Source organism: Amblyraja radiata, chromosome 10 (genome assembly GCF_010909765.2).
Source record: "Amblyraja radiata isolate CabotCenter1 chromosome 10, sAmbRad1.1.pri, whole genome shotgun sequence".
Taxonomy (NCBI): Eukaryota; Metazoa; Chordata; class Chondrichthyes; order Rajiformes; family Rajidae; genus Amblyraja; species Amblyraja radiata.
In genome coordinates this window covers 41,474,878-41,499,396 of record NC_045965.1, presented here as the reverse complement: position 1 = coordinate 41,499,396, position 24,519 = coordinate 41,474,878, and the positions used below count along the sequence as shown (strand labels likewise).

The following is a 24,519-nucleotide window of genomic DNA, read 5'->3' as shown; positions in this document are numbered from 1 at the left end:
GTGATGGGTGATGGTCCAATGAGAGGTATGAGGAGGTGTCATTGAGTTAGTCTTCAGCCTCAGTGAGATAGATGTCAGTTTGCCAAATAACAGCAGCACTTGTCTGCAGGTTTGGGGGTAGTCTTGGTGTTGGCCCTTGGTGAGTGGAGTGCTGCAGGTTCAGGAATGGGCTGCATCATCTCGGGCTTGGAATGCATTGAGCTGAGGAAGTGAGGATGAAAATGAGGATTATGAACCGATAGGAAAAGTTTCGAGGAATATTGGCTAAATGCAATAAATGGGACTAGCTGATGGTGCATCACGGTACACGTGGACATGTTGGGCCGAAAGGCCAGTTTCCATGCAAAATGACTCTTTGACTGGATGGCTGGGATCAGAAGGAAGATGATCAGAAGGGATAGCTGGACAGAGAGTAGGAAGTGAAAGGGGAGAAAGATATGGAAGTGATTTAGAATGCAAGAGTTATTGAAGTTTGCCATCTTTGATAGCGGAAGGAAATAGAGAAAGTCTTCTGTTGAAGTGGAACTGCAGAACAAGTGAGTTTTAGGATAAGGTGGTACAGAATAGATAGATAGATAGATAAAAACAGGATTATAAATCTGAAAATAAGATCCCCAGGTGACTAATGCATGCTTGATGTTTTAGCAGTACAGGCCCCTCAGAGGACCATGAGTAATTGTCGGGCACACCGTACAGGACAGGCCCATGTCAAGAAATAACACAAGAAGAAGCAGACGATAGATCTAAATGTAAGTAATGTATGAAGATGGTCAAGTATTACCTATTTGTTAACCCAATATAGGGGAAATCTATTCGGCCATTTCTTCTCGGCCACTTCTTCACAGACTGTGCACATTTAAAAGTGTAAAGCTTTGGAAGGATGAAGGCCACTCACAGGATGGAAACTGAGACAACTTCAATTGCTTGTATGGCTGCAGGATATTTGTTAATAAGCTGTGTTGAGGATTGTGAGTGTGCCAGAGCTCTTTTCTGTTTTCTTTAAATTATGGAAATCAGAAAGAATGATATTAATTCTATAACAATGCTCCCTCATTTGCACCTCAGACTCTTTAATATTCCTTGTTTCAGCCATGATCGAGATTATTTTTCCAGGAATCTTATGGCTCCAGCTGTTTGTGACAAAAACTTTGCAATACAGACCCCGCCCAGATAAAGAGTTTTTTCTGAGGCCAGCAAAAGCAGAAAGCTTGCTGGGGATCTAGACTTCCAGCAGAACATTGTCATGCTGCCGTATTGCTATGTTTGCCGTGTCCTTTAAAGTTCTGGTGGGGGCCAATTGGCTGCCTTCCACTTGATTGATGCCAATGTCCCTAACGAAGAATCATTGACCTGAAACATTAACTCTCTTTCTCTCTCCAAGGGTGACCGGCTGACTACTTCTAGCAGTCTCTGTTTTTACTTGAAAATCAACGCTGTGGTCTTCAGCATGAAACATAGCTTGAATCCTTCGACCTGTATGCAAAAATGGAGGATTTGTTCATTTGACTGAGACAGACACTTGCATGCTGGTGTGTGTGTGTAACCGGCAAGTGGCTGCAATATGACCAAAACATGTAACCAAGAGAATTCTTAACAAACGTACCTTGCTTCTCCAAGGCCTCAATCAGCTTTGTCACAATCTGCGATGCTTGATCCGGCAAAGTTAACAGCTCAGTTAGCTCTTGCCCCGAGGGAACTGTCAATGTAGAACACAGAGAGACTATTTATTATGCCTGCCCGCAGTCTCCTCTGAGCATTATCAGAACTGGATTTTTAATCATGCCCATTATGTAACAAACTGCAAACGTCCTGTATACTGAAATGTATTCTTATCATTCTCGACAAGTAGTCCAGTTGGCTAGTCCAACCGGATAGGTGACTTTGAAAGGCGCACTCCTACAACTGCAGTTAAATCCGCTAGGTCGCGACTCCGTTCTAGGCACTTTCTATTGTGGAGTCACTTTAATTATGTTCGAGCCTGCAGGTGGAAAATTGACCAGCTTACACCATGGACAACAACATCTTTCAACAACTGGAACAAGTGCACAATTTTTACATGCAAATTCAGTGCTCTTCGATGACAGTATCAATCCGGATCACACATTTACATAAACTATTTGAAAGATCATTACTGCAATTTGTTTTTTTTCCAATGAATTCTTACAAAAAGTACATTTCATGGAAGCTTAACCTCTTGCTTAGACCATTTTTTGGGAGCTGAGCCTTGGCTGACGTGAGATGAGCTCATTCTCAATGTGGGATTACCGAGCCACGCTCAGATCAGCGGGCCACCAGAAAGAGGGCCCCGCAAACAAAGACAGTGGCCACTACAGGATTCCTATTCTCCATGCTCCCCTACCCTTGAATGAATGAATGAATGAATGAATGAATGAATGATATCTTTTATTTCGAACGATTAAAAAAAAATGAAGAAAAGAAAAGATGAAAATGTATAAATAAAAGGAAAATTATATATATATACATAAATACATACACACATACATACATATACATGTACATATATACATACATACATATACACACATACACATATACATAACATATATGTACATACATAAATTAAAACATCAGGGGGTATGGAGAAAGGGCACATGATCATGGTAGACATAGGAATTGCAGATGCTGATTTACAAAAAAAGGACACAAAGTGCTGGAGTAACTCAGCGGGTCAGGCAGCATCTCTGGAGAACATGGAAAGTTGATGCTGCGGGTTGGGACCCTTCTTTAGTGTTGAATATGGAGCAACTGCAATTTCTGAACTCCCACATTAGCCATTCTACAAGACCTGCCCAGCATGTCTCTGCTGCCTAGTGTCAAATTCTGACTGAGGGCTATGGTGCAGGCACTTAAATTTAACAATAAGTATTTTGGGTGGATTGAAACCACTAATCTAATCCCAAATCTTACTTTACTATGCTGTCTGATATTTAATCCATCTATGTAAACCAATGCAAAACTGCACGAGTAACAATGGCATGATACACAATGTTTAATCTCTAATCGCCCTCCACACCCACCCCACCAGCCCCTACAGCCCAAACTATAAATAAGTGCACCAATAATTTCATTCAAAATACATCTTACATTTAGAAAATAAATGTATTCTCCACAAGTAATAGGTTAAGAGTTCTATTACACTGGAAAAACATCAGACAAATCTCCTGGCCACTTTTTTATCTTAGAGGGACTGCCACTGGAAGTTGAACTCAATTTAAGTTAGGGTCTGTTGGTAAAAAATAACCAATTTTCTCATGTGCAGAGCAGTGAATTTGATTCTAACATCCTCTGCAAATCTTGTTTGTTGATTTGAAAATCTTCCTGGAATATATCTGAATGACAGTTAGTGCAAGCAATGAAAAGCCATCAAATTAGAATTTCACCCGTTGGACCTATGTATAAATTATATAGTTATTTGTTCCATTTGAAATGGAAGCTTCCCCTTCTCTTCACACCTGCTTTGTCTGTCATTGTGTCAAGGGCAATAAAGGAGAGTCTGGACCGCCAGTTGCCGAAAAATTGGTGGTGGACCTGTATAAGGTCAGCCAACATTAATATTTTTAAACCAGTTCCAATCGAGTAAGAATGTTACACTAGCAACAGTATGACTGCCTGCCCTGTGCCCTGTGATCCTGTCTGCACTTCTCCTTTTCTTTTAAAATGGGCAGTGAAAGGCAGGTGCTTAAACTGGAAAATATTAAGAGCATCAACTCTGGTTGAAAACATTTAGCTGGGCATTGTGCAGATCTTAATGAGCAAATTCAAGGGTCAATTACAAAAGAGATGCCTCCATCAAAAGTCAGGTCCATCTGTGTCACGTGGCTGCTTTCTATTGCTGGGTATATATCTAGCTCCACTAAAAACCCAGGAAACTCATCTTTTCCCATGGGGAGAATGTTTGGAAATCTGGATTTTTTTAACAAAGATGTTGCCAGTATTTGAGGACATGAGTTATTGGGAGCGGTTGGGCAAACTAGGGCTTTATTTCTTGGCAGCACAAGAGGCTAAGGGGTAATCTTATAGAGATGTATAAAATTATGGAGGGAATTGATTGGTTGAATCTTTTACCCAGTTGAGAGGGGAAAGATTGAATAGGAACCCAAAGGGCAACTTTTCACTCAGAGTGTGGTGGGTGCATGGATTAAGCTGCCAGAGAAGGTAGTTGAGGCAGGTATTATAACAACATTTAAAATATACTTGGTATATGGAAAGAGAAGGTTTTGGGGGGATAGGGGCCAAATACAGGCAAATGGGACTAGCTTACATAGGGCATCTTGGTCAGCATAAATAGGTTGGTCTGAAGAGCCTGTTTCCATGCTGTATGATCATTGACTTTTTGATGAAGCTAAGTAAATAAGGGGAAAAGATTTTTAGAGGCATTATCAACAAAATTCAGATACAGCAAAGTTTTAGTATAACACAAAGTGCTGGAGTAAAAGCCCTGTCCCACGGTACGAGTTCATTCAAGAGCTCTCCTGAGTTTAAAAAAATCAAACTCGTGGTAAGCATGGAGAATGAACGTAGCGGGTACGTCGGAGCCCGGGGACGTCTCTTAGCGCCAACGGCAGGTACTCGGGAAGACTCGCTAACGGCAGGTAAGCTCGGGAAGACTCGTGAAGATTTTTAACATGTTGAAAAGTGTCCACGAGAGCCCCGAGTACCGACGAGTGGCCATTACCGCAAATCTCCGAGTTCGAATCAGGGCAAACTCGGGAGAACACTTGGAATGAACTCGTACCGTGGGACAGGGGTTTAACTCAGCAAATCAGGCAGCATCTGTGGAGGGAATGTATAGACAATATTTTAGGTCGGGACTATATATTCCTTCCACAGGTACTACCTGACCCACTGAATTACTTTGGTGTTTTGTTCAATATTTCAGCATCTGCAGTTCCTTGTATCCCACTATTTTTGTATAAATCAGTTACATGCAAATTCCATCCAGAGAAATTGCTCTATATCTCAGAATCACCTAAACTTTCTTGGAAATTCCAGGCCTGGACAGACGGATTAGGAAATTCAGCACTATGTCAGACCTTGATATCTTTCCCCAACAAAGTGCATTTGGAATAGACACAAAAAGCTAGATTAACTCAGCGAGACAGGCAGCATCTCTGGAGAGAAGGAATGGATGACGTTTCAGGTCGAGACCCTTCTTCAGACATACTGATTCATAGTAGATCAGATGTCTCAACCCGAAACGCCACCCATTTCTTCTCTCCAGAGAAGCTGCCTGTCCCGCTGAGTTACTTCAACTTTTTGAGTATCTTTGGTTTAAACCAGCATCTTCAGTTCCTTCTTACACAAAGTGCATTTGGGAATGTTTTAATGTTGGCTGCTGCATTAGCAGAAAGTCATTTTTATTTTAGTTTCTCTGAAGATAATGCCTCATGAATTTCAAAGGGCCTCTCTACAATGAATTAAATATGAAATGTCCTCTTTGTGGTTTCGCGGGCAAAGAGAATGCATTAAAGCAAATAAAAGCATCAAGTTCCTTCAAACTTTTAATACTCTGACAAGGCTAGACACTGGATGTGGCGAGGATGGTTCCCTAAAAGGGAGGGTCTAAAATGAGGGAATCACAGCCTTAGGATAAAGAGCGAGACAGAGGACTGAGAGGAGAAGAAACTTTTGCACTCAAAGCATTAGGCCACTGTTATATAGAGAGAGTGGGTTTACATCATTAAAATAAAGCACCAGCCACCATTAAATTGAATTTGATTGAATTTATGCAGGATCAAAGCACCAAATGGCCTACTCCTGCTCTAGTTTTCTACGTTCCGTATTTCTGCATTTTCATAGTTGATGAATAGTTTTACATCACTTGGCTGGTAAGGGTAGTTGTTCATCTAGGGTGGAAAACAATTTAACTTAGTTTCGTTCATAAGTGTTAGGAGCAGAATTAGGTCATTCAGCCCATCAAGTCTACTCCACCATTCAATTATGGCTGATCTATCTACCCCTCTCGGCCCCATTCTCCTGCCTTATCCCCATAACCCCTGACACCTTTTAGTTTATTATTATCATGTGTACCAAGGTACAGTGAAAAGCTTTTGGTAGCGTGCAATTAATTCAACAAAAAGACTATATATGATTACAATCAAGCCGTCCACAGTGTACAGATACAGGATAAAGGGTATAATAGCAGGATGAGATGTTGTAGGTCTCCCATGAAGCTGATGGAACTCTGGGGCAATGTTAGAAGGAAGGGCCTTTGGCTGTGTGAAGCTGACTTGGTGGCACCAAAGCTTTGGAGCATTCGGATACTGGGCTTACAAGTGAAACAACCATTGTCATTCAGCACAGCAACTATTGCAGACATACTGCAGGTACCAAAGAAATTCAAGAGCAGAGTACTTTTACTCCAAAAACCTGGATACTAATAATCCCAATACCAAGAAGAAGGATCCCAACCCAAAATGTCATCTGTGCATTTTCCTCCATAGTCAGCTGCCTGACCCGCTGACTTGCTCCAGCACCTTGTCTACTCAAGATTCTAACATCTGTAGCCTCTTGTGCCTCCTTAGCTCACTTATAGAAAGCATCTATATTTATCATTTGTCTCTTAGAAACTTTGTAAATGGCAAGCCTAGATCCAGCCTGCTACTGTATTTGATGTTTTTCTTTTGCATTATTAATGAACTAATTTGCAATGAGGGTGAGAAAAATCAAATGAAATCAAAGCATTAAAAAAGCCAACTGGCAGTAGCTTCCAAGAAACAGTGTTACAGAATCAGACCTTCAGGCAAGTTGAAAACTGAAATCTGGATTGAAGCTGGTTAAGGAGTAGGTTTCAGCTGTTGTCATTTATAGTTGTGAGAATTAAATGGGTGTTTTCGGTCTGACTATTTGCCACAAAGCACAAGGAATCTGCCTTCATTTTGACCATTTTAAGAATTTAGTTTCATATCTTTCTCTACTACAAGGTTATCCCTCTTCCAATTTATGCTCAAGTACTAGCAACCGTGTATTACTATTGCACCGTTCCAGAGTCCTTTTTCTTGTTCAGCGTGACATTTTAAGAAAGATGTTTGGAGGTAGATAGACTCATGCATCCCTGCAGTGTCCTTTTCATCAATCAGTGTGTCCTCTCCCTGTGAGAAAATGCCATATCATGGAAAGTAAAGAACATTAACTCCAGGGAAAGTCATGGACAAGCTTGCTTGTCTGCCTCCTGCCTCCTCTCTGAAATCACACTGGTTTACCACATTATTCCCGCACCCCTACATCTCTCTTCCACACCCACGTGCACACGCACACGCTCACAGACACGTGCACGCACTTACACACACTCACAGACACACACACAATTGCTTACACACACACACCCAACCACTCTGAACTGTGAACAGTAATAAAATGACAGTGAAAGAAAATAGTATTCGAAGTTAGTCCTAGCAGTGAGGCCCAATGGAAATGGTCACAGCACTGAAAAAAATTAATGATCCCACCAGTATTTAAGAACAGAGAAGGCATAACGGATGCCGGTTACGGAAATGGCGCTGAAGTTAACCCATCACCTACTCCGGCTTTTTCGCGGAGTGAACCATCTTGCACCGCTCTATGATCTTTGGCTACCAGTCCCAGAGGTACTGTGCCCTTGATCAATCCACTACCTTGTGGTCAGAGAAGGAACTCTCCTTTAATCCCCTCTGATTCTCCCTTCGCAGATGCTGCCTGGCCTGTTACATTTTGATGGCATTTTCAGCAAAAATCATGACGTCCGGATATTTTGAAGTTAGTTTCTTTGAATGTATGTTAACATCACACTTTTCCAGTGACGGGCAGTGAGGTCAATGGCTGGGGAGGCACTGGCTAGTATCAGTGGCCCGGCCCTCCCTGTATTGATCACTGCCTCTCCCCGGAGAGAGAGAGAGGGGTGGAGCCGGGGCTGTGTGCGTGAAGCACGGCAACTGGAGGGGCGGGAGCATTGCCCCGGGACCGTGAGGGAACGACCCACCTCCCCCTTCTCCATTCCCTCTCACATCCCCCTCCCCTTCTACCCCTTGCTTCCCCCTGCACCCCTCTACTCTCTCTTCACCCCTCTCTCCCCCCTCCACCCGGGGTAGATCTACCCGAGCCGAGAGTACATTACTCCAGCGCAGGGTCCCCTTAGGCGCGGGGCCCAGTTGGGAGCTCTCAGCGGCCCAGATTGCGGCCGTGGCCCACGGCTGGAAAGTCAGCGCCGCCAGCGGTGGAATCCAGTGCTGCTCCGTCGCTGCTGAAGCTAGCTAACATGGAGGGAGAATGAGGTAGCGTCAATTATGTGGGCTGAGCCTACGTAATTGATGCTCGCTCTCCCTCATGGATTCAGTGAGGCAGACATGATCGGTGTTTCTCCTGGTGCTTTTTCATTGCAGTTTTATGACGAGACCAGCGAGCCTAAATTTAATATATTTATACTTGAAATAAGCTACCTGGACTATGGAAGGCGAGGACATGCAATGAAGGGGTTTACAAACATTACATTGTTGACATACAGAGCGATAGTAACAGGCACACGCTTATTACCCGCGTCCCATTCAGTTTCTGAGGGGTTGCGCAATCAGAGGGGAGGCTCAGCTCGTCGCTGCCTCACCTCTCATCTCTCCCTGTATTTGCAGCAGAGCTGCGCAAATGTGGCGATTTCAACAAAAAATTATTAGATTCATATAGAAATGACATTTATAACACAGATCAGTGGAAAAATCTTTATATTTATTTAATTTATTATTATTTTTCTTTACTTTTCTTAACAGGTATTTTCATTGGGAGTATGACAGGTGAGGCTCTGCTTCCCCTGACCGCACGTCCCTACACTGTTCCTCTTCACTTGTGGTCCTACAGGCTACGTGTCCATGGTTACCACTGCACTCTGGAGCCAGATCAAGGAAATGCTTTAACTTTCTCCTGTCCAAGAGGAAGTCCTGTATAAAACTCTCCTCGCCATAACTTACAGTATGCCGCCAGAATTCCCCCATGAATAGCTTTCCTATAAATGTAGCAACATTTTTTAAGGAACTGTGAAATAAAACAGACTAAGTAAACAGATGTTTAATCCATGAGTTGGGAAGGAATAAAGTCTTATGCAATTTTTCACTTAGTTTTAGTATTAGAGGTACAACAAGGAAACTGCCCCTTTGGCCCATCGAGTCTTCACTGACCATCGATCACCCGTTTACACTAGTTCTATGTTATCCCACTTTCTCATGCACTCCCTACACATCAGGTGCAATTAACAGAGACCAATTAACCTACAAACCCACACGCCTTTGGGATCCAGGGATAAACCAGAGCACCCAGAGGAAACTCATGCAGTCACAGGGAGAACGTGCAAACTCTACTCTTAGCGTCATGATATTTATCAGGATGTCTCCTCAGTTTTTGATCAATGTTGATTTCCAAAAACTGCTGAAGTGGGGGCTTATTGGTGGCAATACAGTTCAAGGTGGACTTTTCCTTGTGCATCCAACATGTACATGCAGCTGTAAATCCAGTATGTCTGCCAATATCCAGAACTAATCTGAACCATTAGCATGTTGTCATATTTATCTTCATTAACTAGGGATTGTAAATGGATTCTGAAAACTGCAGGATTATCAGCAGACAACCTTCCTCCTAAATTGCATCAATGATGCAGCAGCTGAAGATTTTGAGGCAAAGATACAAGTTCAAGAGCTCCTTCAGTGATCCCTGTAGTGATCTAGGTCTAGGTAGAACAACTATCTTGCCTTGTGCTGGCATTCGTTTCTTTTTGTTTGGAGATACAATATGTAATTGTGAAGGCGTAGGTTTTGCACTGGCTCCTAGATACCCTATTATATTGAATGAAGCCATGAGGTTCGAAAAAATATCCTTTGGCATTGAAGTCTTCCCTTCATGTGGAAATATCCCTAAAGCTGGGTCAGATCCTAAATGAACCATCACTGAGCAAGTAATTGATACCTAGGTGTTTGCCTTCCGCCCATTTACTCAGGATTAGGAGAATAGCTGGATTTGCTTCAGACTCTTCTCAGTAGCGAGGATAAGCCCAATGAAGCCTTTGGATTGGCGGATACCTATTACTGTAAAAGTTGCAGGGGAGCATTTTGTTGGGGCAGTCGTTACAAACTTCTATTTATGTTTACCCTTAAAGTAGGGCAGGTTGCTAATCTTCATAAGGAGACACTTTGGTAACTGAGCAGAATACCTATATTCCGGTATCACCAGAATTTTATGGCACATTACTCACAACAGAATTAACATATGCAATGCTCGCAATATCCACACAGTGGTGCCACAACAGTTCCAGCACCAAATAAATCAGCAGGATTTTCTGTACAGGCAAATAATTCAGCAGCCACCACATAGCGACAGGGGCGGCTTCTACTCACTGTTGGTCTGAATCTGAAAACCACATAGAGAGTGAATTTAATCTACATGGAAAGATTGCAACTACAGCACAGGGTGCTTTTAACCATAGTAGGACAATTTTAGCTCCTTGTGGAGAGTTGTGAAGAATAATTGAAAGGCACTTCAGGTTGTCCCTAGGTGCACTACAGCCAACGCAGTACTTTTGCAGCATTGTCACCCATTGTAGTCTGTGTAATACAGTAGCCAATTTGTGCACAGCATACTGACTGGATATCATTTAGCGATATTGAATGGGGTTAAATATCACCAGGACAATAGACAACTCTTTAGGAAAAAGCCATCCTAGAAGTTCATCTAACTGAGAATGCAGAGAGTTCAACAGGAAGGTTACAGCCCCAAGGAGGATAGGGGCTAAATGGGATTAGTCCGGAATGCCAACATGGACAAGTTGGGCCTAAGGGCCTGCTACCATGCTGTATGGTTCGATGATTCGCTAGAGGCAGGAAACATGTTCCTGATGTTGGGGGAATCCAGAACCAGGGGCCACAGTTTAAGAATAAAGGGTAAGCCATTTAGAACGGAGACAAGGAAACACTTTTTCTCACAGAGAGTGGTGAGTCTGTGGAATTCTCTGCCTCAGAGGTCGGTGGAGGCCGGTTCTCTGGATACTTTCAAGGGAGAGCTAGATAGGGCTCTTAAAAACAGCGGAGTCAGGGGATATGGGGAGAAGGCAGGAACAGGGTACTGATTGGGGATGATCAGCCATGATCACATTGAATGGCGGTGCTGGCTCGAAGGGCCGAGTGGCCTACTCCTGCACCTATTGTCTAATGTCTATTGTCTACTGACTCCATGATGCTACAAGAAGCCATACAACCCATTAAGTCTGCTAGCTTAATGCCTGGGCAATCTAGCTCCCTGGCTTTCTCCCCAAACCTCTGTAATCTTTGTTACTTCAGCTACGTATCCAGTTTCCTTTTGAATGTGTAGGAAGGAACTGCAGATGCTGGTTTACACTGAAGATAGACCCAAAATGCGTGAGTAACTCAGTGGCTCAGGCAGCATCTCTGGAGAAAAGGAATAGGTGATGTTTCGGGTCGAGACCCTTCTTCAGACTGAGTTTCCGGGGAGAAGGAAACTAGAGGTATGTAAAGGTACAGAACAAATCACAGCCCGCACTGATGACCAAGAAAAGGTGGAGCCCACAATGGTCCATTGTTGGCTGTAGTAGAGGTGATGACAAAGGGATACGCATAGTGAAACTTCGGACAACTAAAATGAGGGAGGTACAGAGAGGGTGGGAATGCAAGGGTTACTTGAAATTAGAGAAATCAATATTCATACTGCTTGGCTGGAAGCTGCCCAAGTGAAATATGAGGTGCTGTTCCTCCAATTTGCATGTGACATCCAAGTTGAATGTCACAGCAGTGCAGCACTCCTGTGGACTGAGAGGAGTGCCAGCTAAAAGCCTGCAGGATGTTTCTGAATGCCTGCACACTGGGGAGACCTGCAATGCGGGGAAATGCCTGCGCCAGCTTTGCCCGTGCTGAAGGATGGGAGTAGATAGAGAAATCTGTGTGAAATTCACACACTATGGTTAAGCCATTTTCAACAGTGCAGCATGTTTTGTGCTGAGTGAACAGGTTTCTAGCCCACGGTCTATTTATTGAGACTATTTTGTATTGAGAATACACTAATTATTTATAAAATGGTGAAAATTGTGTAACCTGGCTCCATTGCACTGTATTCATCCTGTACGACAATCTATTTCCCACTAGATATTGATGGCAGCACATGCAGTTTTCCATCAGAATCTTAAGGCAAATTATTACATGGCACACCGAGCTTTTAGGACACATTTGACATTGTCCCTTATTTTGGTTACTGCGTTGTAGTTTCTAAATCCTGTCCTTAACAGTGTCATTCAGGATAGAAACAGGCCCTCGGCCCAACTCATCCATGCCGACCAAGATGCCCCGTGTAGGCTAATCCCATTTGCCCGCGTTTGGTCCATATCTCTCTCAGCCTTTCCTATTCATGTACCTGTTGTAATGTCTTTTAAATGTTGTTATTGTACCTGTCTCAACTTGTTCCTCTGTCAGCTTGTTCCAGATAGCCACCTGTGTGAAAAGGTTGCAGCTCATGTTCCTATTAAATCTTTCCCCTCTCTTCTTAAACCTATGTCCTTGAGTTCTTTATTTCCCTACCCTGGGGATAAAGACTCTATCTATTCTCCTTATGATTTAATACACCTTTATAAGATCACCCCTCAGCCTCCTGCGCTCCAAGGAATAAAGCCCCAGTCTGCCCAACTTATCCCTAGAACTCATGTTTAAAAATACCTTTTTTGGACGAAGTTTGTGGACACTTTTGCTGAATAATGACTTGGAAATGATCATGCACAGTTGTGACACCATGTCTGATGGGTGAAAGGTCAGGAATCTCATGCAGAATGTTCTAATCAACTCCAGTGTACAAAGAACACAAGCCCACGGAATGTAATACCATTAATGATATTGGCCCAGAAGGCTGTTATAAACTGAACCATCTGCTTGGATTAGCTTCGGTGCAGTGCAGGCTCCCTCCTCTCATCAGGCCATGGAGAGCACTGATTTGGGCAAAAGATTATACATTTTCAGCTTAGCCATGTCTAGTTTCCACAGCCATACCAAGACAGTAACTGCTTGATTCTTCTTGTATACTTGTTAGATATTAGGGTCATAAGTAGCAGGCAAGTGTGTGCCCACTATAAAAGTTGTTATTTTAATCTTGACTCAGCAGTGACTGTTATCAGATAGGGGTGATCAATAAATATGAATAATCTAGATAAGAGTGCACAATGTGTGGCCTGCATCACAAGCAAAAAATAGAAAAATGTGTAAATACTCTTGAGAAGATATAAACATTACAAACGACACAACAACTTGCAAATTATGCTGCAGTATTTAGCCTGGATTGGGTTTCCCAGATGAGTTGAAATATTTTTCCCTGCTTGTTAATGGAAAAAATAGCTGCCATTAAGTCTTGACATTATGTTTGGATTTGATAAAACTACCTTTCACAAACTTATCACTTGGTCAAAACATACAAGTGAGAGATTTGGCTATCTTCTCCGCCGTCTTCTGCCAGAAAGCTTTTTCTCACAGTCCACTGGGTGATATGCTTTCTAAATATTCATGCCAGTATTCGCTGCCCTGCTATGCCAAGGACACCCAGTCGCTATCAGTTTCAGTGGAAACAAACCTCAACTGGCTTTCAGCAGCAAATTAAAGCAGGCCTAGCACGCAAACATATGCTAACAGGATTCAAATAGGGGCCTTTATCCCCTGCCATGGAAGGGTGCCAAAAATGCTGCTCCTTTGAAAAAAAGAATTTCCATCACAGATCTCTTTTGCTGCTCTCAGCAGTTTTCTCCCGAAATTTACTAATGCTCAGTTGGGTGACATGAGCTGAAGCAATATCATTAAAACCCAAACCTTTAGTTTAACTTCCAGCTGTTTCCTGATTTATGTTACACATTAATAAGGAATTATCTTGAACAGAAAATATCGCTGATACAATCTTGCCCTGTTGTTGCGAAGGCAGCTCCTTTATGGAATTAGGACTCCAACCAGCCTCCAATATGATGTACATATTGCAACGCCACTGAAGGTTACTGTGTGTTATTTCCAAAATGGTATGGTAATTTAAAAAGTTGTCACGCAGAAAGGGTTTGCAGCTGGAACACATTAAGAGTAAACGATCTGGTGATTCGTTTGATTAATGAGGCATTTATTGAACCACATACAAGGCATTAAGCTCTTTAATGCCCAATCTGCAGGGGACAGTGGTGTAATGGACATGCTACTACTGCACAAGAAGCTCTGACACTGAGAGTCCAAATTCTTATTGAAACGTGAGGAAACGAGTTTAATAAATTTGTCATTGGTATGTTTGCATCGAGTAATATTAGACCATGGACTCCTTGGCCACAGTCTGACACAAAGCACCTTATTGGCTCTTTGAGGTGACCAAGCAACCTAGCAACTGCACCTAACTGGAACCAATTCAGTTGGCCTTTGTAAATTGGATTCACTATCATCTGGGGGATGATGGTCCAAGTAGGGGCGTAGAAGAGGTAGCTTATGGTAATATTCTTGTATAACTCTCCTAGGATTAAAACCTTGTGGATCTTGATTACCAGAAGATTAACTGGATCAGCCCTATCAAGCAGTGCTATGGCTAAGATATCTGTAGTGATCAGTTCGGATCCGGACCTCCCAAAGGTTTGCAGTATACGCATCTATCCAGCTCGTTGCATGCATTCAATGATGCACACTGAGTTACTCAGAAATACAGCAAATGTTGTAATAAACACCGAATAACTTTTATTCAGAATAACCAATGGGATGAGTGCCCTATTTAGGTATTTTTACATTGAACAAATGGTGTAAACCAGTGCCCTAGAAATCCGACATTGTGCTCATTGTCAGTCTGGGTACAGGCACTGCACTGCTGGAAATTTGCTCTGGTTTGTTTGTGTGTACAATGTGCCAGTGCATATGGGCCACAGGTCACGTGCTGAGCTTCAAGCGGAGAGCCCTGCGCATTTTAGAAATTTCAGAAAGTAGGTGCAGGAGTAGGCCATTCGGCCCTTCGAGCCAGAACTGCCATTCAATAAGATCATGGCTGATCATCCAGAATCAGTACCCTGTTCCTGCTTTTGCCCCATATCCCTTGATTCCATTGTCATTTTTATGTGATTGTGGAAATTCCTTCTTCACCTTTGAGACTTGTGGTGAATAAGATTTTCCAACATTCAGGGCCCTGTTTGCATGGTCCTTTAACAGGAAGTCTGAGGAGATCTTTGTCATAAAGGTCGTTCCTCTATTAATTCCTCTATTAAGTGGTTCTCTCGATGGTTGGTTCCATTTCCATCCCATCTTTAGTCACGGGGTATCCCCAGATCCCCAGATCTCTTGCCTCCTGGCCCAATTGCCTCTCAGACCAATCCCAGTTCTAACTCAAAACAACTCCTCACACATCTCCCCATCCAGTTTCTATCTCCACTCGTCTTCCCCCTATTCCCTGCTTCCTACGATCCACAAAACAATTGGCTTCATCCATTTGCTCGGCTATTGCTTAAAGTAGCCCAACACCTTCACTCTCTGTCCCTGAAAACTTCAAACAAAGCCAGAAATCTTGGGGTTATTATGGATTCAGATTTACATTTCGACAGTCACATCAAATCAGTAACAAAATCGGCCTACTATCACCTCAAAAACATAGCAAGATTAAGAGGACTCATGTCAGCTCAAGACTTAGAAAAACTTGTACATGCCTTTATTTTACTAGTAGGCTAGATTATTGTAACGGTCTCCTTGCAGGTCTTCCGAAAAAAACTGTCAGGCAGCTACAGCTTGTTCAGAACGCTGTTGCTAGAGTTCTAACAAAGACCAAAAAATGTGAACACATTACACCAATTCTTAAATCCTTACATTGGCTCCCTGTATGTCAGAGAATTGATTTCAAAATCCTGCTGCTCACCTATAAATCACTACATGGTTTAGGACCAAAGTATATCACTGACATGCTTCCACTATATAAGCCTTCTAGACCGCTAAGATCTTCTGAAACCAATCTGTTAGTGATTCCCAGAGTAAATACAGAACATGGGAAAGCAGGATTTAGTTACTATGCAACAAATAGCTGGAATAAACTTCCTGAAGATTTAAGACTTGCACAACTATTAAAACAAGACTGAAAACTTTTATGTTTACTTTAGCTTTCAGCTAAATCTAAACTACATTGCACTTTTAACTTTTGCACTTTTTATAATGCATTTTTAATTTTGCTTTTCTTTTCTTTTAATTCTTCTATTTTATTTCATTTTATTATTTCATTTTATTGTATGACATGTTTTTATGTGAAGCACTTTGAGTCTGCCTCGTGTATGAAATGTGCTATATAAATAAAGTTGCCTTGCCTTGCCTTGCCTTGCCTATTGCGGGAAATCAGAGGAACCTTTATAAACCCAATCCTGATTTGTCATATTAAAAATACCTTGGGCTTCATGTTCCAATGAACTTTGTAGCAGAGGCCTGGCACAACCTCAAGCAGGATGACCTACACCAGCAATCTTAGGTGCTCCATAATCTAGCCCAGCATCCTGCACCACTAGCACTCAGGGTCTGCAGCGAGCCAAGGTAAAAGTCTTGTTCCTCTCCAGTTTTATGGTTTCTTTAATATGTATGAGTCTATAGTGTAAGCAGTCTTACACAGAGTAGTCACCGAATTCAAGGAAGTCACACTCAAACCAAAATATGGAAGAATAACAAAACAGTAGGTCTTCTTTAAGCCTGTAGTTAACATTACATTTAACCCCAAGAATAGCTGATAATATTGGTGCCTTATACGTAAATGCTTTTCACCAAGAATGCTCCTTAAAAGAAGAACAGACTACTGCAATATATTGCTATACGTAAATATATTGCTATATGTAAGCATAGACCAGTTTAATAAAAATAATATGCATGTAGTCTCTTCTTAGTTTCATTATTAACACTTCCTACACGAGATGTCAACATTCCAATAATTCACTGGTAACTTCTGGGCAAATATTTATTTCTCATCCTTGAACGAGTTGCTATTTTCAGTATTTCAAACGAGGGAGAGAAAAAGATGTGTTGTGAGAAAAAGGGAATACATGCAGATTAAAAGTAGCTCGGAAACCATGCAAATATATTTCTTGTTAAATTCTTAATTAATAGGATCCTTGTAGACAGTTTCCTTTGCTTCTTTATCATTTGTGCTTTCTGCTATCAGGCAAAGCAGAAACAATAAAACATTGAACATCCTCCCACCTCTTATTGTGACTTGGTGAGTGATATGTCTAATTTCTTTCATCCAAACAAAAGCTGTGGGGATTGGTAAAGCCTTGCAACAGTGCACATTCCATTGCTTCAACCATTCCAGTCCTTGTGCTGAAGGAACTCCCACAGTGTGGTTAAATGGTAAGGTCCAGGACCTTCACAAGACCCACTGTCAGTGAAGGATGGTGCACCTGCAGATAGTCACACTGTCCTATTTTGTCTACTTAGTTAATGAAAGATCTTGCTTAAAGGAAGCCTTGAGGTTTGCAGAGGAAAGGTGATGTTTCAGGTCGGCATCCTTCTTCAGACTTGCCTGAAGAAGGGTCCCGACCTGAAACATCACCTATCCACATTCTCCAGGGATGCTTCCTGACCCGCTGTGTTACTCCAGCATTTTGTGTCTTTCCTTTGTAAATCAGCATTTGCAGTTTCTTGGTCTACATCTGTGAAATATGGTTCAGTTGGTAGAACTCACCTGTGTCAGAGATTTGCACACAGAAATCTAGGCTGGCAATCCAGTACAGTAGAACCAAATGCTGCATTTCTGGAAGTGTCAGAGATAAAACATTAAACCGAGGCTCTACCTCATTCAAGTGAATGTAAAATAAATTGTGGTATTGAAGAAGAGAAGGAAATTTATGTCAGTGTCGTGAACAATATTTATCAATCACTCTCTTATTTAATTTATTCGGGCTTACTGGGAGGAATTGGCTGCCATATTTTCTGTATTACAAGGATAACTATTTTATTTGTTGCGAAACATGAGCGCCACTTTTGTTCATCCTGGAAGGGCTGGAAAACTTGTCTTACAGCTGCAAAGATTTCTCAGATCCGGTACCTGATTTATGGAGTTCCTTTAAATAAAATTATGCAATGGATTTTTAACTGGTGCACATGGAATCTGCCCACGGGCTGAAGATAGATGCTTGCTTTGTAGCACTTCTTGTCATAATAGAAGATAAGCCCATTAATTCAAATGAAAGCGGGATGTGTGGACAGCAATATTTCTTTCATATGGTTTGTCTAGTGATAGGACAGATATAAGGGCCATGCTTATCACTCTGGACATTGATAATGGTCATAAATTTCATGGATATTTTATCAGTCCCTTGTGGAATCAGTGGTTGGGGAATGAGCAGGTTTATGTTAGTGTGTGAAAAGGAGAGAGTGGAAGGGGAAGAGAATAACTTGTGGGAGAATGAGAGTTTGAGAGGAAATGAGCAAAAAAAAGATAGTGAGATATTTCTGTGCATTTTTGGATAACATAGAAACATAGAAACATAACACCTTTGATCCTGAATGAATGGAATAAAGATGAAGTAAACAAGAGCTGCAGTGAGACCACAGATGACAATGTGTCATATGAAAGATTCTAATGGATTTTTTACCAATCAGAATTTTCAAACTGGGAAATTAGTTATTCCTTTTTTAATGTACCTTTCTCTCCACACCACACATCACTCACAACCTAAGAACTGGAACACATAATTTATTTCTGGGGATCATCAACAGTTGCTTGTACTCATGCAGGGAAGAACCTGACCTCTAGTCAACAACTCTCCTCCATAGCAAGATCAAAGCAGGAAACCCCTACACACACAGCATGCAAATGTTCTTGCGATAAATCAAATGTTAGAGTGAGAAATCTATCATTCTTCCTCATTTTCCCTGTTGTGACCACCCAAACCATTAGAAGGCAGACAAAGCTGTGACCTATTAAATGGCTGGACCATAAATCTGCAACATTAAATCAAAATGCAATTTGTACAGCTATAAATTAAAGATTTGTTTGCCCCACTTGTTTTTTTTAATTATTAACATGAACTGTGGTGGATCATGAGCCCTTAGGCCTACATTTAGTTGTCATCTGTTTTTATTTTGCAGGGCACTGCTCTGATAAAATGATATTTTAGCAAAAAAATCTCCAAAGAGAAAATTCTTGGCCTCTGGCACATCATTGAAATTTCCCTCTGGGTAACGACATTTGCCTGTTTGCTTTGTGCTACATTGCCTTCTTCCTGAGTATCACCGTTCTAGATAAAGCTGAAAATGGAGGCAATCTAAGCTAATTTCCATTATAAAATGTAACATTTTCTGAGCTCTGGTTTTATGTTTTGTGTTGGGGAATGGAACACTGTTTTCCACGTTTAGATTCCAGTACAAATACGGAGTATCCCATCCCATCTATAGAACTTACTGCTAACCCTTGGGGTGGAGGACTAGACCAACACGAGTACTTTGTTTGGCAGCCATTCCCTGGAGCTTCCTTGGAATTAGACGTGGTTTAATACAAAATTGATAACAAATAATTAGCATTTTCAGAGTAAACTCCCCTTTGGAATGAACTTCAGTCTCTGCTCAACTTAATTTTGTTTTAAAGTCTTTGAGTTAGCAGAGTATGATTTTCATCTGATTAAACTTATCCCAAAAATATGGGGAAAATGCTTCACAAATATTACCAGGGAGAATAAATCATTAGATGGGAAGGCCACATCAATGTTTGACTCTGATTCCTTAGATTATTAAAACCAATCCACTGATCTCAAAAGAGATTCAAAATAGTGATAATCATGGAATTGTAACTCGGCATCTGATTGTTTGCAAATGCTGATGGTTTGGCATCTGGCTCATTGTTAGTCCAGTGTGTGAGCTAAGGATCCAGACCACAAGTGGGTATGTGGTAAGAATGGAGACCCAGAGTGTAACCAGTATTGTGGCAGCCTTAACTGGGGTCAAGTTCAGGAACACTGGGTGTGGGGTCAGGCTGAGTCCAGGGGGTTGGTCCGTTAGAGTAAATGTTTCAAGTCAGCGAACCTTCATCAGATCTGGAGTCCTGACAAAAAGGTCTCTGACCTGAAATGTTGACTCTCTCTTCCCATAGATGAGGTCTGACCTGACACACATTTACAGAACTTTCTGTTTTTGATTTAGATTTTCAGCGCCTGCAGGTTTTATGATTTTCACACCAGGAGTCAATCTGCAACGTACAAGCTGAAAACTCACCCAATTCTGTTTCCCATTCTCTACAAACCCATCAGGTTCACTGGAAAATTCATTATATTATAAAGTAAGATGTTAAAAAGGCATAATAAAAGTTTATTGGTGTATTGATGGAAGTAGCATCAAACAGTCCAGAAATTCAGGCTGTTCATCACCACCAAAGACGTGACGGTGTCATATTATAAGTAAAGTAGATGAGCTTGAGGATCAGTTAGAGGTTGGTAGATATGACATTGTGGGGATTACTGAGATGTGGCTGCAGGAGGATCGGGCCTGGGAACTTAATATTCAGGGTTATACATCCTATAGAAAGGACAGGCAGGTGGGCAGAGGAGGGGGGGGTAGTTCTGCTGGTGAGGGATGGAATTCAGTCAATTGCGAGGGAAGACATAGGGACTGACGAGGTAGAGTCTCTGTGGATTGAGTTGAGGAATTGTAAAGGCAAGAAGACACTAATTGGTGTTATCTACAGACCCCCAAATAGTAGCCCGGATGTAGGGTGTAAGTTGCAGCAGGAGTTAAAACTGGCATGTAACAAAGATAATGCCACTGTGGTGATGGGGGATTTCAATATGCAGGTAGACTGGGAAAATCAGGTTTGTTCAGGGCCCCTAGAAAGAGAGTTTGTAGAGTGTCTCCGAGATGGATTCTTAGAGCAGCTTGTAATGGAGCCGACCAGAGAAAAGGCAATTCTGGATTTAGTGATGTCCAATGAACCAGATTTGATAAGAGAACTCGAGGTAAAGGAACCACTTCGAGGTAGTGATCATAATATGATTAGTTTTAATCTGCAATTTGAGAAGGAGAAGGTTAAATCGAAAATGTCAGTGATGCAGTTGAACAAAGGGGACTAAGAAGGTATGAGAGGGGAGCGCCAAGGTAGACTGGAAAGGGATCCTAGCAGGAATGACGGTGGAACAGCAATGGCAGGAATTTCTGGGCATAATCCGGACGACGCAGGATAATTTCATTCCAAAATGGAAGAAAGATTCTAAGGTGAGTAGGAGGCAACTGTGGCTGACAAGAGAAGTTAGGGATAGAATAAAATTAAAAGAAAAGATGTATAACACAGCAAAGAGTAGCCGGAAGCCAGAGGATTGGGAAACTTTCATAGGACAACAGAAGGAAACAAAACGGGCAATACGGGCTGAAAAGCTGAAGTACGAGGGGAAGTTGGCCAGGAATATAAAGGACAGTAAAAGCTTCTTTAGATATATTAAAGGAAAAAGAGTAGTAAAGTCAAATGTGGGTCCCTTGAAGGCAGCCACGGGAGAAATTATCATGGGCAACAAGGAGATGGCAGAAGAGTTGAGCAGGTACTTCGGATCTGTCTTCACTAAGGAAGACACAGACAATCTCCCAGATGCACTGGAGGACGGAGGATCTAAGGGGGTAGAGGATCTGAAAGAAACTTTCATTAGGTGAGAAATAGTATTGGGCAGGCTAATGGGACTGAAGGATGATAAATCCCCTGGGCCTGATGGTCTGCATCCCAGGATCATCAGGGAGGTGGCTCTAGAAATAGTGGACGCATTGGTGATCATTTTCCCATGATCAATAGATTCAGGATCAGTTCCTGTGAATTGGAGGATAGCTAATGTTTCCCACTTTTCAAGAATGGAGCGTGAGAGAAAACAGGGTATTACAGACCAGTTAGCCTGACTTCGGTGGTGGGAAAGATGCTGGAGTCAATTATTAAAGAGGTAATAATGGGGCATTTGGATAGCAGTAAAAAGATTAGTCCAAGTCAACATGGATTTACGAAAGGGAAATCATGCTTCTGGAATTTTTTGAGGATGCAACAAGTAAAATGGATGAAGGGGAGCCAGTGGATGTAGTGTATCTAGACTTTCAGAAAGCCTTTGATAAGGTCCCGCACGGGAGACTGGTGACTAAAATTAGAGCACATGGTATTGGGGGTAGGGTGTTGACATGGATCGAAAATTGGTTGGCAGACAGGAAGCAAAGAATAGGCGTAAACGGGTCCTTTTCAGAATGGCAGGCAGTGGCGAGTGGAGTGCCGCAAGGCTCGGTGTTGGGGCCGCAACTGTTTACCATATATATTAATAATTTGGAAAAGGGAATTAGGAGCAACACTAGTAAGGTTGCAGATGACACAAAGCTGGGTGGCAGTGTGAACTGTGAAGCGGATGTTAGGAGGTTGCAGGGTGACCTGGACAGGTTGAGTGAGTGGGCAGATGCGTGGCAGATACAGTATAATATAGATAAATGTGAGGTTATCCACTTTGGCAGCAAAAACAAGGGGGCAGATTATTATCTCAATGGGGTTAGGTTAGATAAGGGCGAGATGCAGCGAGACCTGGGTGTCCTTGTACACCGGTCACTGAAAGTTGCCGTGCAGGTACAGCAGGCAGTGAAGAAAGCTAATGGAATGTTGGCCTTCATAACAAGAGGATTTCAGTATAGGAGTAGAGAGGTTCTTCTCCAGTTGTATAGGGGTCTGGTGAGACCACATCTGGAGTATTGTGTACAGTTTAGGTCTCCTAATTTGAGGAAGGGCATCCTTGTGATTGAGGCAGTACAGCGTAGGTTCACAAGATTGATCCCTGGGATGGCAGGACTGTCATATGAGGAAAGATTGAAAAGACTAGGCTTGTATTCACTGGAGTTTAGAAGGATGAGGGGGTGTCTTATAGACACATATAAAATTATAAAAGGACTGGAGAAGCTAGATGCAGGAAAAATGTTCCCAATGTTGCGCGAGTCCAGAACCAGGGGCCACAGTCTTAGAATAAAGGGACGGCCATTTAAGACTGAGGTGTGAAATTTTTTTTTCACCCAGACAGTTGTGAATTTATGGAATTCCCTGCCACTGAGGGCAGTGGAGGCCAAATCACTGGATGGATTTAAGAGAGAGTTAGATACTCTAGGGGCTAGTGGAATCTAGGGATATGGGGAGAAGGCAGGCACGGGTTATTGATTGGGGACGATCAGCCATGATCACAATGAATGGCGGTGCTGGCTAGAAGGGCCGAATGGCCTCCTCCTGCACCTATTTTCTATGTTTCTCTATGTTTTTATTATCAGAACTTTAATGGATCAGTCACAATGACCATTTTTGTATGTTATTGCTATGTAATATTAAATTAACTAGAAATTCACCATACAATAAATTGTTCTGCCACCTTCTTGCTTGTGCCGTTGGTGAAAATGAGAAGCATTTCTTCAGGATCCTTTCCACGAAACGATAAACCCTACACTCCAACTAGAATTTCTGATCATCCTCAGCACTAGCCAACAGACATAGTTATTTGGGTACCTAGATTATCACTCTATTACTCAAACTATAATTAGATTTATCGTCTGCTGGTAAGATGTGTTTCAGCGAATCAGATTTACAAGTACAGTGGGTGGAGAGGACAAGACTGCCAAGTTTATCTAAAAAAAATCTGCTTTGCATTTCAACATCCACTTAGTGGCGACAAAAATTGTCATCTTATCTAGCACATGCACTATTTATTTTCTGCAGAAATATTTGGTGATGTCAGATTTGCTTCCACCATTTAATTTTTAGTTTGAGATTAAACAACAATCATCCACTGTGCAAAATTATTTTTAAAATTGTGTTTTTCACGCATCCCTATTGTTCTGCACAGAGCTTTATTTGATCGTTTAGAGCATATCTTTTTATTTTCCTTGCCAAGAATGAAATATAAATGATCTCACTCAGGTTTTAATGTTCCTCTTTGAATTTTCCTTTTGTGGCCTCATTTTGATTATTGGATGCGGTCCTACCACAAGGGCACAAAACAATATGGACTGTCTACGAAGAAAATGAATTATAATTTCTACCAACAAAAGGATACAAGAAAAACTGAGATGTTATTAGTGATTGAATTGATGAGGATTAATTGTTAGTAGTCACCCGCAAAATGAGGAAACATAACTCGACCTTGCCACCAATTGGCCTGCAAGAAAATTAGTGAACCAAAGGGGAATGACATTGTTAGAGTAGACACAGTTATCAGCACTGAGCCACCACTTCAAACTTTGAGAATATTACAACAGCATCCAATTCATTGAGGATGGCATAGCTGGTGGAACTGCTGCCTCACAGCACCAGAGACTCAGGTTTAATCCTGGCTTTGAGTGCTGTGTGTGTGGAGCTTGCATGTTCCCCCTGTGACCACCTAAGTTTCCTCCGGGTGCTGCAGTTTCCTCGCACATCCCCAAGATGTGTGGGTTTGCCGGCTAATTGGCCTGTAAATTGTCCCTTACGTGAAGGGAACGAATGAGAAAGTGGAATAACATAGAAAGTCATGAAGAGGTGATCAATGTTCAACATGGACTGTGTGGG

At 41.9% G+C, this 24,519-nt stretch overlaps 1 protein-coding gene across 3 annotated transcripts in view; it reads right to left on the bottom strand.

Moving 5' to 3' along the window:
• LOC116977842 (phosphatidylinositol 3-kinase regulatory subunit gamma) overlaps window positions 1-24,519 on the bottom strand; it is a 524,111-nt gene that overhangs the window by 380,148 nt on the left and 119,444 nt on the right. For 2 of the 3 annotated variants that reach the window (XM_033028654.1, XM_033028653.1), the window contains one exon: window positions 1,604-1,696. In XM_033028654.1, coding sequence (XP_032884545.1) covers window positions 1,604-1,696 — 93 coding nt within the window. Of the gene's footprint in view, window positions 1-1,603; window positions 1,697-4,282; window positions 4,370-24,519 lie in introns of those variants that run through there. The other variant, XM_033028655.1, reaches the window with a different exon arrangement.